Consider the following 14,194-nt stretch of genomic DNA (forward strand, 5'->3'; position numbering starts at 1 on the left):
AGAGATACAGAGACACAACCCGAGCAGGGTTACATAGTAAGCTCCACTTGGTCGGAGGCGCGGCTTCGCCGCGCCTCCTCCCGCGTTCGCAATAATGGTCTCCGTGGCCCTTTGGAATTACACAGTTGTAGATTAGCCCATTAAAACTTGAGGCCGATTGTACAAATGCCTCCTAAATCTAACCTAGTTCTCACACTTTAAAGATTTTTCAAAAATGTTCAAAAATAGCAGATGTATAAGCTTGCAGTGAGCTTGTATATCTGCTATTTTTGAATAGCCAACGCTACAGTCTAAAATGACACAGATGCTTTCCCGGTTTTAATGGGTAACAATACATTTGTTGCTCTATAACTTGCTGTAATTGTGTGTTTGTGGGTGTGTTGTGTGTTTCCAGGTGTGTGTTGGCCTACATTCCGGTGTCGGCGTTCTTCAGGTCTCTGATTGGCCCACAGGCACGGGCGGTGACAGACGTCTACGTGGTCATGTTCCTCTCGGACATCGTCAACTTCATCGTCATCGTCTTTGGATTCTGGGCCTTTGAGGTGAACTGCTACTGTCACTGTTAATCTGCTGTCATTGTTACTGGACTGAACTAGAATGTTCTTATTATACAGTTCTAATGCAAGAATGCTCTGTTATAACTATGAATAACAGCACCCTGTTGCATTGTATTTTAAACTATTCTGTTCTATTGTATTTTGTTCTTTTCTGTTGTTATATTCATTCTATTCTTTTTTGCTCTATTCTGTTCTGTTTTTCTTTTTTTCTGTTCTATTCTGTATATTATATATTCTATTCTATTCTGTATATTATATATTATATTCTATGCTGTATAATATATATTCTATTATATTCTATATATTCTATTCTTTTGTGTTATACTTCCTGTTCTTTCCACAGAAACACTCAGCGGCTGCTGACATCACTTCCTCTCTGTCAGAGGACCAGGTTCCTGAAGCTTTCCTGGCCATGGTGCTGATCCAGTTTGGTAAGAACCTGTCTGTCTGCCTATCTGTCTGTCTGTCTGTCGGTATCATGGTGATTGACAGGTATATCTTTGATTGATTGATTGACTGATTGACATCTACCGTGGTGAATGACAGGTCTATGTGTGTGAGATTGATTGACAGGTGCCATGGTGATTGACATGTACAGTATATGTGTGACTGATTGACAGGTGCCATGGTGCTTAACATGTATATGTGTGATTGATTGAGAGGTGCCATGGTGATTGACAGGTAAATGTGTGATTGATTGACAGGTACCATGGTGATTGACAGGGCGTTGTATCTCAGGAAGACAGTGGTCGGGAAGTTGATCTTTCAGATCCTTCTGGTGTTTGGGATTCACTTCTGGCTGTTCTTCATTCTACCTACAGTAACTGAGAGGTAACACACACACACACACACACACACACACACACACACACACACACACGCACACACACGCACACACGCACACACACACCCTCAAGTTGCTTGTAAATATTGGTAGTTGTGGTTAATGTTGTTAAGCCAGTGGTTCTCCAACGTTTTCATGTCAAGTTAAGGATCCCCCAACTTAATTTGTAATTGGCCGTTGACCCCCCTCTGAAATTATTTTGTGCCAGGGACCCCTGTACCAGAGTTGTGTTGTTAAAATGTTTTAAAAATATTCCACATTTTGCACTTTTTCCCTTTCCGATATATAGGTTTAAAGTGCTCATGTTTAAAGTCGCTTCTTTTGAGATTGTTTTCATATACCTGGTTGCCTTATCATACTCTCTCTCTCTCTGCAGGCGTTTTAATCATAACGCGGTGGCTCAGCTGTGGTATTTTGTGAAGTGTGTGTACTTTGGTCTGTCGGCGTACCAGATCCGCTGCGGTTACCCCACCAGAGTGCTGGGAAACTTCCTCACCAAGAGTTACAATTACCTCAACCTGTTCCTGTTCCAAGGGTACACACACACACACACACACACACACACACACATACACACACACACACACACACACACACACACACACACACACACACACACACACACACACACACACACACACACACTCTTTTCCTACAGTTTAAAAAATATATATGTGTGTTATAATCTGTGTCTCTGCGTGTGCACGTGTGTGTGTGTGTGTGTGTGTGTGTGTGTGTGTGTGTGTGTGTGTGTGTGTGTGTGTGTGTGTGTGTGTGTGTGTGTGTGTGTGTGTGTGTGTGTGTGTGTGTGTGTGTGTGTGTGTGTGTGTGTCTAGGTTTCGTATGGTGCCGTTCCTGACAGAGCTCAGAGCAGTGATGGACTGGGTGTGGACAGACACCACTCTGTCTCTGTCCTCCTGGATCTGTGTGGAAGACATCTATGCTCACATCTTTACTCTGAAGTGCTGGAGAGAGTCAGAGAGGGTAGGTGTGTGTGTGTGTGTGTGTGTGGGGGGTGACCAATTGTGACTGCATGGGTTATTCCTTTTATCCCCTCTTTATGTCATTTCAATTGCACATTTTTGTTTAAACACTCAGAGAAAAACGCCTTACAAAGACAAAATAAATGCTTTCACACTTTATATTCAGAGAGACTAAGCTGTCCCACAGTGACTGGCGTAAATGGAAGAGGTGTTCCTTATTTTCTCCACCTCCTTGTAGCAGGATACCGATTTTTAATTTTAGTTTTAGCGGACATACTACATATTTTTCTTCTTATGTGATTTTGGGGTAATCAGCCCAGGTGCGAGAAGAAGAAGGTTGTTGTGAAGTATGGGATGGGAGGACTCATTGTCGTGTGTGTGTTTTATAATGTGTGTTTCTTAGAGGTATCCTCAGCCCAGGGGACAGAAGAAGAAGGTGGTAGTGAAGTATGGGATGGGAGGACTCATAGTTCTGCTGCTGATCTGCATCGTGTGGTTTCCTCTGCTCTTCATGTCTCTGGTCAAATCAGTGGCCGGAGTCATCAACAAACCCCTGGACGTCTCACTGACCATCACTATGGGGGGCTTCCAGGTATGACCCCTGACCTCATTTATTATTAGGAGGTGGAGAAAGGGGAAATAGAATCCCTTTAGAGTTCTCCTACATTCTGATAATACAATTTTCCCCCTTCGAACTATCTGTAGAGAAGTAATGGATATGGGTCAACAACAGGGGGTCCGAGACCCCTAGGGGGTCCTCATAGTTACTACATGGTGGATGCCAAATGTTTGTGTGATAGGAACTTTTTTCTTTTCTTTTTTACATTAACCACTTGAACCCTAGCTACATTTTTAATCTGCAAAATAATTGTATGAACAATATGTAGTGGGGGGTCCCTGCTTCATCTCTCTCTCAGCTAAGGGGTCCTTGGTCTGAAAAAACATTGAAGACCCCTGGTTTAGAGTTCTGGTGGAGATATATGAGCTCTTTACTATGAAAGGAATATTGACAAGAAATAAGACCAAATGTGCAGCACTTGCAGCACTTAGGACTGATGTTCCACTCTTGATAAATACAAGCCCTGACCACCATCCTATAATAATAACAATAATAATAAGGGTAATAATAATAATAATAATAACAATAACAATAACAATAACAATAACGATAACGATAATGATAATGATAATGATAATAATAATGGTATTAATTTCAGCCTATCTTCACAATGAGTGCACAGCAGAACCAACTGAAGGAGCTCACTAAGGAAGACTATCGCTCCTTCATGAGTCGATACAGCTACACTCCTGTAAGTACAACTGTCAATCAGAACTTTATTTATACAGCTACACTCATGTAAGTCAGCTACACTCATGTAAGTAAGTACCACTACTGTCACATCAATCATCATATTTATAAAGCTACACTACCATTTTAGTAGTATGTTTTGTGGAGTATCCCAGATCAAATAGTGTTTAGTTCACAGGATCACTAATAGATCACTGCCCAGATATCTATGCAAGTACTTTTACATGGTTAGTGATACCCATAGCTATTCCACTAGAGGTCGCTCTACTGACTTTGTACCATGCCATTTCAAGAGCTGTATATTTGACAACTGTACTGTGGAATGGTCTACCTACCGATCTTAAGACTATTAGTTATATTGGTTTTTTTTGTTCTTTAGTTCTTAAAATAAATAAAAATAGGATGTATAGACACTGGACTTAGATGTAATAACTCTGCCAAGTTTAAAAATGGGTTTCCCATATTCCAGTCACAGTTTTAATTTATAGTAGTGTTAGTAATAGTAGTAGTAGTGGTGTTTTTAACAGTTCACGGAGGCGTACAGTAGGGGTCAGTAATGTGTGTTTGTTAACAGAGTGCGTTACAGTTCCTGGAGGCCTACAGTAACGAGGACGTGACGGTGGCAGAGCTGCAGGGGTCCAGTAACTCTCTGTGGACAATCAGTCCTCCCAGCAGGACCTACCTCACCCAGGTCCTCAGTCTGGAAGAACACTTCCCTGTCACCGTGTCCTGGACCATCCAGAGGTAACATTACCAGTGGTGTAAAGTAATTAAGTACATTTACTTAAGTACAATTTTGAGGTACTTTTACTTTACTGTGTAACGGTTTAGCTAGTATTTCTAGTTACTTTGCAGATTTTGATTATTATAACAAAACATAGATTAACCACTTCAGCTCTATATACATTTCGGCCATTTAAAAATAGCCGATCTACAAGCTCACAATGTGTCGCGATGTGACGCCATCTGCGGCAAGGAGAAAAAAGGAGAAAAAAGGTAGAGAAAAAAACAAAGGTTTGTGTATGTGTGTGTGTGTGTGTGTACTAGGAACTTGACTCTGGGGACGAAGGCGGAGGTGGCGTCCGACAAACATGTGACCTACCTGGACAACCAGACAAGACGTGATCTGATTGGTCTGCTGAACGGAACCAGACGAGACCCTGTGTAAGAGAGAGGGAGAGGGGGGGAAGGGGGAGGGGGAGAGACAGGAGTAGGTAGATAGATCGATCGATAGAGAGAAAGAAGAAAAGAACACAATGCAATACAATTATCATCTTTCATTCATCTGGTAAAATTGAAGATTAATAAGTTAAGTGTGTGTGTGTGTGTGTGCGTGTGTGTGTGTGCGTGTGTGTGTATCAGTGTGATAGAACAGGTATTTCCATGTTATCTTCGCGCTCCAAGTGACTCCAATGCCAAACCGATACATCAACTTTACACAGGTATACACACACACACACACACACACACACACACACACACACACACACACACACAAACACACACACCATGAATACATGAATCATTTTTTAGTTTACACTATAATAATACACTAATATTTTATTATGACAGTAACACAGTTGATGTCATTATATCTGTATTAATGATCCAATCAGATGACAGGTATAATGACATTCTCCTGGCGTTGGAGCGATCGACCAATCAAAGCGGAGAGATCCAGGAGTGGTGGATCGTGGACCAACCGGCGGACAGCATCGTCCACCTAAGTGACGCTGCTGTGATTGGCAGGCGAGAGGCGGGGCTTCAACTCTTCGTGTTCAGCGATAAAGTTTCACCCCCGAGTCTGGGCTTCCTGGCGGGATACGGGTAAATACATCAACAAAAAATATATATATATAACATATTTATAATCGTCTGTCTTTATGGTGGTTGCATCTACTAGACATCCTTCTCCTGTCACAACAGCTCACACGTATTGGCTGCGCATAGCTGTACTTCACAAATGTTCTGTTTTGTTAGCCCATTAAAACCGGGAACGCACCTGTGTAACCACTTTAACAATTATTCTATACTTTGGCTATTCAAAAATAGCAGCTATACAAGCTCATAGCGCGGCACAGAGTGTGTCACAGACGCATTGAGAGCTTGTAGATTGGCAATTTTTGCTGCGCAACATGCTTCCCTTAGAAGACATGCTGGCTTCTATGGAATCCAAATGACTGAAATCAGTCGTGGCGACTGAGATCTTTAATCCATGGGATTCTCTCTCTCTCTCTCTCTCTCTCTCTCTCTCTCTCTCTCTCTCTCTCTCTCTCTCTCTCTCTCTCTCTGTAGTATCATGGGTCTGTATGCATCAGTGGTGTTGGTCATTGGGAAGTTTGTCAGAGAATTCTTCAGTGGAATCAGTCACTCCATCATGTTTGAAGAACTTCCGAACGTCGACCGCATCCTCAAGCTGTGTACCGACATCTTCCTGGTACAAAACACGCACACACGCACGCACACGCACACGCGCACACACACACATACCTCTATGATGTAGTCAATTGGTGTTAAAGGGGCCGTGTCCACATAATTCGGTTTTGAACCTACGGTATGAACCTAGTGGGCTCCAGCCAACTAGGTTGAGAACCAGTGATATATATATATATTTATCATAAATGATTTATTTAATTTGTTTTTCTTCCCCAGGTCAGAGAAACGGGTGAACTGGAACTGGAGGAAGAACTGTACGCCAAACTGATCTTCCTGTATCGTTCTCCAGAGACCATGATCAAATGGACCCGACACAAAATACACTGACATCTACAGTTATTATGTTCTACATACCGTACATGATCAAATGGACTGACATCGCCTATAATTATATTCTATATTTACATGTCCTCTATTTCACAGATATATAGATAGATATTACATATCAGCTCAATTCAGTGGGAGAAAACTGGACGTTTAGGGTGCCTTCACACCTGGATGTTTTTTTTATTTCATATTGGTGTTTCGGCTGCCGTGTTAAGTGGTCAGATGGGTGGGCAATTTTCAGACCATGTGTATCTCCTTCCAGGAAAGCATCTGTGTCATTTTAGATGTTTCTATATATATATATATAGCAACAATATGTTTTTTCATAAAACTGTCTCTATGAAGGCCTGATTTTAGAAGGTGTTTTTAGAATTGGCTTCAGGTCTAAATGGGTTATTTTAATAATCAATCAATCAATGGTGTTCCGACCAGTGTTGCCAGGTCTGCTTCTTATAATTCCCCCCCAAAATTGTATTTGAAAATAGCAGATCTACAAGCTCACAACGTGTCGCATCGCAACGCGTTGTGAGCTTGTAGATCTGCTATTTTCAAATAGCTGATGTATATGTTTAAAGTGCTAATGTGGCCCATAGTCGCTTCTTTTGGGCTTGTTTTCCTAGACCTGGTTGCTTGTTTCTCTCACAGAATCTGGCAACACTGGATCATTGGAACTAACGCAGTATACTTTTATGTTCTTATTTATTGGCATCACTTTTTAATATTAATGTTATATGATCATTGAAATCTTATGTGTTTTTTTGCCAATTATTTTGGGTCCCACTTGTAATACCTTCGTGGCCCACCAGTGGTCCCCGGCCCACAGGTTGAGAACAACTGTGCTAAGGAGATGGACAGCGGAGGCGGAGGAGAACAACAACACCTACCATCAGTACTTTACTGCACAACCCAGGCCGTGCTGCTCATATACTAAGTTGCCAGCAGTGCCCGGGATCGAACCTAGAACCTAGAGCAGAAAAAAATTCAATGTTTTTGAAGGCCAAAGACCCCTTAGATGAGAGAGAGATGAAGCAGGGACCCCCTACTCCATATTGTATAAGATTGTGTTAAACACTTTAAATTAAAGTTTTTCATAGATTTCATAGATGGCCTCATATAGACTTGTTTATATGACCCATTATTATTTCTATTAATATGTTGGATTCATGTAAATCTTCAGACATCTAGGGGCCCTAACTTGCGCGCCGCCTTACCCCTTATCCCTAAACTTATTAGCCATATTTGACTATCTTGAAAAGAAAAAAAAAATAGTTCAACTAGCCGATCGACACGTTCTGAGCTTGTAGATCGGCTATTTGATCTATTTTTAAATGTTTTTCAAAATAGTAAAAAATGGCAAAAAAGTTTAGGGATAACGGGTAAGGAGGCACGCAAGATAGGGCCCAATAGGGTCTCAATATTTAGTCAACTTGACCGTTGGCTCTGTACTTGGTCCGCTCTTTTTCCCTCTACACCAACTCTCCGAAAATAGCCGATCTACAAGCTCACAACGTTGTACTGTAGATTGTCTATTTTCGTTTTTTTTGTTACTGTCCTGGAACCCCCTATTGGAGACCCCTGACCTAGTTTTTGTTTGTTTGTTTTGTTTTGTATCTACTTTGTGTTGTTGTGATGTAAAGCTCAGGGATTACATGAATTCCATTACTTCTGTTACATTACTTAACACGAGTTACATTGTATTATATGTTACACACTTGACTAGCCTGATTATCAGACTGAAGCTGCGTGGAGCTTCAGTCTGACATTGACTCCAGTCCAAGGGGGAGGGAATTAGAATTGGTTTAGAATTTCCCTAAACCAATCACAAGGGATCTCCACCCCCACCTCCAACTCTCATTGGATGGTACTTTTTGTACCGAATAAATCCTAGGTTCACACCACACCAAGAGAGGCAGTCCACACAGAGAGTGGGCGGGGTCTATGGTCTGGAACCAGGCTAACACTTGACATTAGTTGCATTGGATTAGTCAAAATACTGTACATTAGTTATAACATTTCTCTTTCAGTGAAAGCTTTTTTTCTTCATAATGATACATACAGTATGTACTAATAATGTCTTAATCTTATAATATTTTTTATGTATTGTTCTACTGTTGCCATGTTTACTGTTACCACAGAAAGATGTGACTGACCGTCCTCATTCATTTAATTACTTAATGTAATGTGAAGGTTGATTACTTGAAGAGTGAAATACTAAAAAGAACATGATAATGTGAATAAATAAAACTATTACAAACATACTGAACATGATAATGTGAATAAATAAAACTATTACAAATATACTGAACATGATAATGTGATCTATCTAATGTATCTATCTATCGTATCTAAACCACTGCACAACAGAGGTTCTTACTTATTCTGTTAACTTGAGTGGTATTCACTGAAAGATTATATAAAGGTAAAAGCCACAGGTAAAAGTTGGAAAGATGTCTTGGCTGGTTTTGAACTCAGGACCTTCTGTGTGAAAGGCTTGTATCTTCACCACTGCTCCACCATAGTTCATACTGTCTCAGCTCTCTTGCATGTTCTTCACTGAAAGATTAGATAAAGGTTCAAGAGTCAGGTAAAAGTTGGGAAGATGTCCTGACTGGGTTTGAACCAGGAACCATCAGGTTACAAGTCCTATATCTAAACCATTGCACCGCAGTGGATCGTAGATATTTTATTCACTTGTGCGGTGTTCATCGAAAGATTGTATAAGATGTCCTTGCTGGTTTTCAAAGTTAAAGGTTTTTCCCTTTTAGTGCAGCAGATAACCAAAACAATCGTTCAATTTGTGATAAAAGCATGAAATTTGGTACACTTATAGCCAAAGGCATTCCAAAAAGAATTGGATATGGAGCCATCATGAATTTTCAACATGGCGCCCATGACAGCCATTTTTCAAAATGGCCGCCAGCAACGACTGTTTTCTTATGAATGATGGATATAATATGATATTTCAGACTTATTTACTATACATAGTACTTGGTAAATGTCTTTTGGATAATAGAAAATTGTCATCGAATATTCAAGATGGCCGCCATTTTTCAAGATGTTAGCCGTCACTTGAAGTCCAAGAGCTTATAGCTCCCAAATACAAAGGAATCGTTCAGTTTGTGATAAAAGCATGAAATTTGGTACACTTATAGCTAAAGGCATTCCCAAAAGATTTAGATATGGAGTCGTCATGAATTTTCAACATGGCGCCCATGGCAGCCATTTTTCTAAATGGCCACCAGCAACAACTGTTTTCTAATGAGTGATGGATATAATATGATATTACAGACACAATTTGTTGAATTTATTTACCATATGTACTTGGTAATGTGTTTTTTGGATAGTTGAACATTTTCATTGAAAATTCAAAATGGCTGCCATTTTTTCAGACTAGTTAGATATGGATGATCTCTTTGTCGAATTATACATTTTTCTTGATGCAAGAGTTGAATTAGGAACTTTCTAAGAAGCTTCCATCTATCTCACAAGACTCATATTAAGTGAGGCTAAACCTAGGGTCTATCACAGGGAAGACCATTCACACTCGCCTTCACAGAAACAGAGAGCTGTGCACTGTAACTGAGCTTTTTTGCACTTGCACTGCCCAACACAACCCTTCTTACATTTGCAAGAGACAAGTTCATAACTGGACTGGCCTGCATCTGGTAGGCATGTCCAGAAGGGTTCATAGTCCCCCTCAGATGTCTTTGACCAGCCCCATTTGCACGGTGAAGGTAGTTCTGGTGTTGACACCAGCACTTGACCCCACACGTGGCCTCCTTGGTATACTGCTCTCTTGACATGCTCTTCTAGGGCAGCCTTGGTCGGAGGGATTGATTGTACATTGTGCCTCTTTGCAAATAACTTCCTCCTTGCCGTATCTATTTCTGTGCATGTGCTGGTTCGGTCATAGAGTAAGAAAATAAACCTCTCAATTGTGGTCATTACCTCCTGTGGTATGTCATTTGGTGCTGAAGACAATTTCAACAGGGCATGTGTAAGCTCAGGAAACACAGTCCATACTGTACAGCCCACGCAGTCTTTTTCCCATGGCCAGCAAAGCTTGACACAGTGTCACAACCCGTCAATGCATGGAACAATGGTAGTGCGCGTGCTTTCTCAGGCCTCTTTTCTTGCCATTATAATTTTTATTTCGGCTATACGGCTGCCATCTTGAAAGAAACAGTGGTCATATTCAGTTGTGAGGTAGAAGGAAGCTTCTGGCCAATTCCAAAGTTCCAAATTTGAATTCTGCATCATAAAAAATGACTGATTTGACCAGTGGCGTAACGCAGAATCGCGGGGCCTCCCCGCGGGAGTTTCACGTGAGGCCCACGTACATGCACGCGTGCGCAGCAAAAAATATTTGTATCAGTGTAGGCGGGGCCCCCCCTGCTGGTGGCCTCCCCGCACCGCATCACTTGCTGCCCCTCAGTTACGCCACTGGATTTGACACCGAGATCACCCATATCATACAAGTAACGGCTGCCATCTTGAAAAATGGCGGCCATCTTGAATATTCGATGACAATTTTCTATTATCCAAAAGACATTTACCAAGTACTATGTATAGTAAATAAGTCTGAAATATCATACTATATCCATCATTCATAAGAAAACAGTTGATGCTGGTGGCCATTTTGAAAAATGGCTGCCATGGGCGCCATGTTGAAAATTTATGATGGCTCCATATCCAATTCTTTTTGGAATGCCTTCAGCTATAAGTGTACCAAATTTCATGCTTTTATCACAAACTGAACGATTCCTTTGTATTTGGGAGCTAAGCTCTTGGACTATTTAAATGTCCATTGCCATTGACGATAGCCTGGATCCAGACTGGACTTCTCTCCCTCCGAAGTTGTGAGGGACCACAGAGATTCCAGACTAATATCACTGCGTAGATATTAGATATTAGGGAAAAAAGTGCAAACTTTGGCAGGCTACTAGTAGGTGTACATACTTACACCTAGAAACCCCATTCAAACTTTAAAATGTTCATCTTACTGTGATCATGTTTGCCTGAAAATCACGCAAGTGAACAGTATAGGCAAGAGCCACTGTAGTGCAGTGGTTTAAATACAAGGCTTGCAACTAGAAGGTTCCCAGTTTAAATCCAGCCAGCAGGTTTTTTTTCTGGCGCTTTTACCTTTATCTAATCTTTCAATGAATACCACGCAAGTTAACAGAACAAGTAAGAACCTTTGCAGTGGTTAAGATACAGGGCTTGCAACCAGAAGGTTCCCAGTTCAAATCGAATCAAGACATTTTTCCAACTTTTACCTGACTATCGCACCTTTATCTAATCTTTCAGTAAAAAACATGCAAGAGACCTAAGAAAGCATGAACCATGGTGGAACAATGGTTAAGATACAGGCCTTGCATGCCGAAGATCCCGAGTTTAAAACCAGCAAGGTCATCATTTCCAACTTTTCCCTGGGGCTTTACCTATCTAATCTTTCAGTGAATACCACGCAAGTGAACAAAGCAGGTAAGAACCACTGTGGTGCAGCGGTTAAGTACAGGACTCATAACCAGAAGGTTCCCAGTTCAATAGCAACCAGGACATTTTTCGAACTTTTACCTGACTCTTGCACCTTTATCTAAACTTTCAATGAAGGCCACGGAAGAGGATGGGTTAAGTATGAGCCATGGCGGTGCAGTGGTTTAGATACAGGACTTGTAACCAGAAGGTTCCCAGTTCAAATTCAACTAGGACACTTTTTGAACCTTTACCTGACTCTTGCACCTTTATCTAAACTTTCAATGAAAGTCGCGCAAGAGAATGGGTTAGGTATGCAGTGGTGAAGATACAGGACTTACAAACAGAAGGTTGTTGGTTCAAATCCAGCAATGACATTTTTCGAAGTTTGTATTTGGCTCTTGTACCTATACCTCTAATCCTTCACTTAACAAGCAAGAGAACAAATTAAGTATGAACCACTGTGGTAGAGTGGTTAAGATAAACGCCTCGTAGTGCAAAGACTGTGAGTTCAAATCTCACAGATGATGAAAGAGAAAGTCAGAAAGACGGTGAAAGAGAAATACCGAAAGATGGTAAAAGAGAAACCCCGAAAGATGGTAAAAGAAAACCCGAAAGATAGTAACAGCGACAATGGGAAAATCCGAGAAGATTGTAAAAGAGAAGCCTCGGACCATGGTGAGAGAAATGACAGACAAAACATCAGCGAGCGACACCTCGACATGAACGAGATTCCCACAGCCACGAATCAAGATGCCAGAGATGAAAGGAGGCAGAGAGTTGAGTAAGAAAAAGCTTTCTTTTAAATGTTTTTTATTTTATTTATTTAAGCCCCTCCCTCTACAACCTGAGGAAGGCGGGCTAAATCCATCCTCCTCTTCTTATGAACACAAAAACTAGAACGGCTACAGCCAGGATTCAAACCCCCAACCTTATGCATATGAATCCTGTGCTGTACCTTCCCGCCACCAGGCCTTTCACATGAAATAAATATTTTAGGTGATACTTGACATTGAAGGCAGAGATGGCAGGTCAAAAGATACAAATATTCAAATGTTTAAATCTTTTCATATTAATATTAGATTTATTAATGGTGTTTAGTTTCTCATGGCATGCAGCATATCACATTAATGAAGCTGAGCCAAATAGTTATCAACTACATTATTGGCTTGAAATGTACATTAAATTGATGCCAACCACTTCTATTCAATGTCTTCGTTACAACATAAAAACCTCATGCCATACTATGCTATGTTCAATATAACCATCAATATAGTAAAAAGCTCATGTCATACTAGTACTCAGATATCTTACTTAATATCACAACGCGTCACGTTGTGATATATTATGTTGTGATATATGATATATGATCGATGTCATAGGACACTACATAGTATCCCAACATACTGTAACATAATAACTGTCAAAAAAAACATGAACATGAACCTAACTACTAACCCTATGTCATCAAAAACCATGAAAAGATGGGTTTTGATTTCAAGACAACTTTATTGACACAAATGCATAATGAATAAACATCTGTCATCTGTAAAGGATCTCCATCGTGGTCCTTTTTTGTAGTGTGTGTGTGTGTGTGTGTGTGTGTGTGTGTGTGTGTGTGTGTGTGTGTGTGTGTGTGTGTGTGTGTGTGTGTGTGTGTGTGTGTGTGTGTGTGTGTGCGTGTGTTGGGAGGAGAGCAGATCATTATTACAAAAAAACAAAATCAATAATACATTAATTAATACAATTTCCAATTAACCATACAACTAAAATAACATTAACATTGTGTTGTCTTGGCCTTTGATAAGTATCAATACTGCAATGTAGAAATACTCTGTTACAAGTAATAGTACGGAATGTAATATTTACTTGAGTAAAAGTACATAAGTATTGGTATCAAAATGTATTTAAGTACCAAAAGTAGAAAGTATTCATTATGCAGAATGTCCCATTTCACAAGTTTTAAAATGTATAAATAATAAATATTTGAAAATAGCCAATCTACATGCAACGCATTGTGAGCTTGTAGATCTGCTATTTTCAAATGGCCAAAATGTATATAGGGCTGAAGTGGTTAATGTATGTTTTGTAATAATGATCTAAATCTACAAAGTAACTAGTAACTCAAGTTTTCAAATAATTGTAGAGGAGTAAAAGTACAATATCTGCCTCTGAGATGTAGTGGAGTAGAAATAAAAGTACTGAAAATTGGATATACGTACAAATACTTCAAAATTGTACTTAAGTACAGTGCTTGAGT

General features: G+C 40.3%; 1 protein-coding gene across 1 annotated transcript in view; it reads left to right on the forward strand.

Moving 5' to 3' along the window:
- LOC308077035 (piezo-type mechanosensitive ion channel component 2-like) overlaps positions 1–6,911 on the forward strand; it is a 61,083-nt gene extending 54,172 nt beyond the window's left edge. Inside the window, exons 46-58 of the mRNA XM_080417562.1 lie at positions 395–542; positions 901–988; positions 1,262–1,388; positions 1,778–1,936; positions 2,238–2,385; positions 2,788–2,976; positions 3,602–3,694; positions 4,268–4,437; positions 4,741–4,857; positions 5,056–5,135; positions 5,310–5,520; positions 5,989–6,130; positions 6,346–6,911. Coding sequence (XP_080273688.1) covers positions 395–542; positions 901–988; positions 1,262–1,388; positions 1,778–1,936; positions 2,238–2,385; positions 2,788–2,976; positions 3,602–3,694; positions 4,268–4,437; positions 4,741–4,857; positions 5,056–5,135; positions 5,310–5,520; positions 5,989–6,130; positions 6,346–6,456 — 1,783 coding nt within the window. The 3' untranslated portion in view covers positions 6,457–6,911. The remainder of the gene's footprint in view (positions 1–394; positions 543–900; positions 989–1,261; positions 1,389–1,777; positions 1,937–2,237; positions 2,386–2,787; positions 2,977–3,601; positions 3,695–4,267; positions 4,438–4,740; positions 4,858–5,055; positions 5,136–5,309; positions 5,521–5,988; positions 6,131–6,345) is intronic.
- The last annotated feature ends 7,283 nt before the right edge of the window (positions 6,912–14,194 follow it).

Source organism: Gymnoscopelus braueri (assembly GCF_963280865.1).
Source record: "Gymnoscopelus braueri genome assembly, chromosome: 21".
Lineage (NCBI taxonomy): Eukaryota > Metazoa > Chordata > Actinopteri > Myctophiformes > Myctophidae > Gymnoscopelus > Gymnoscopelus braueri.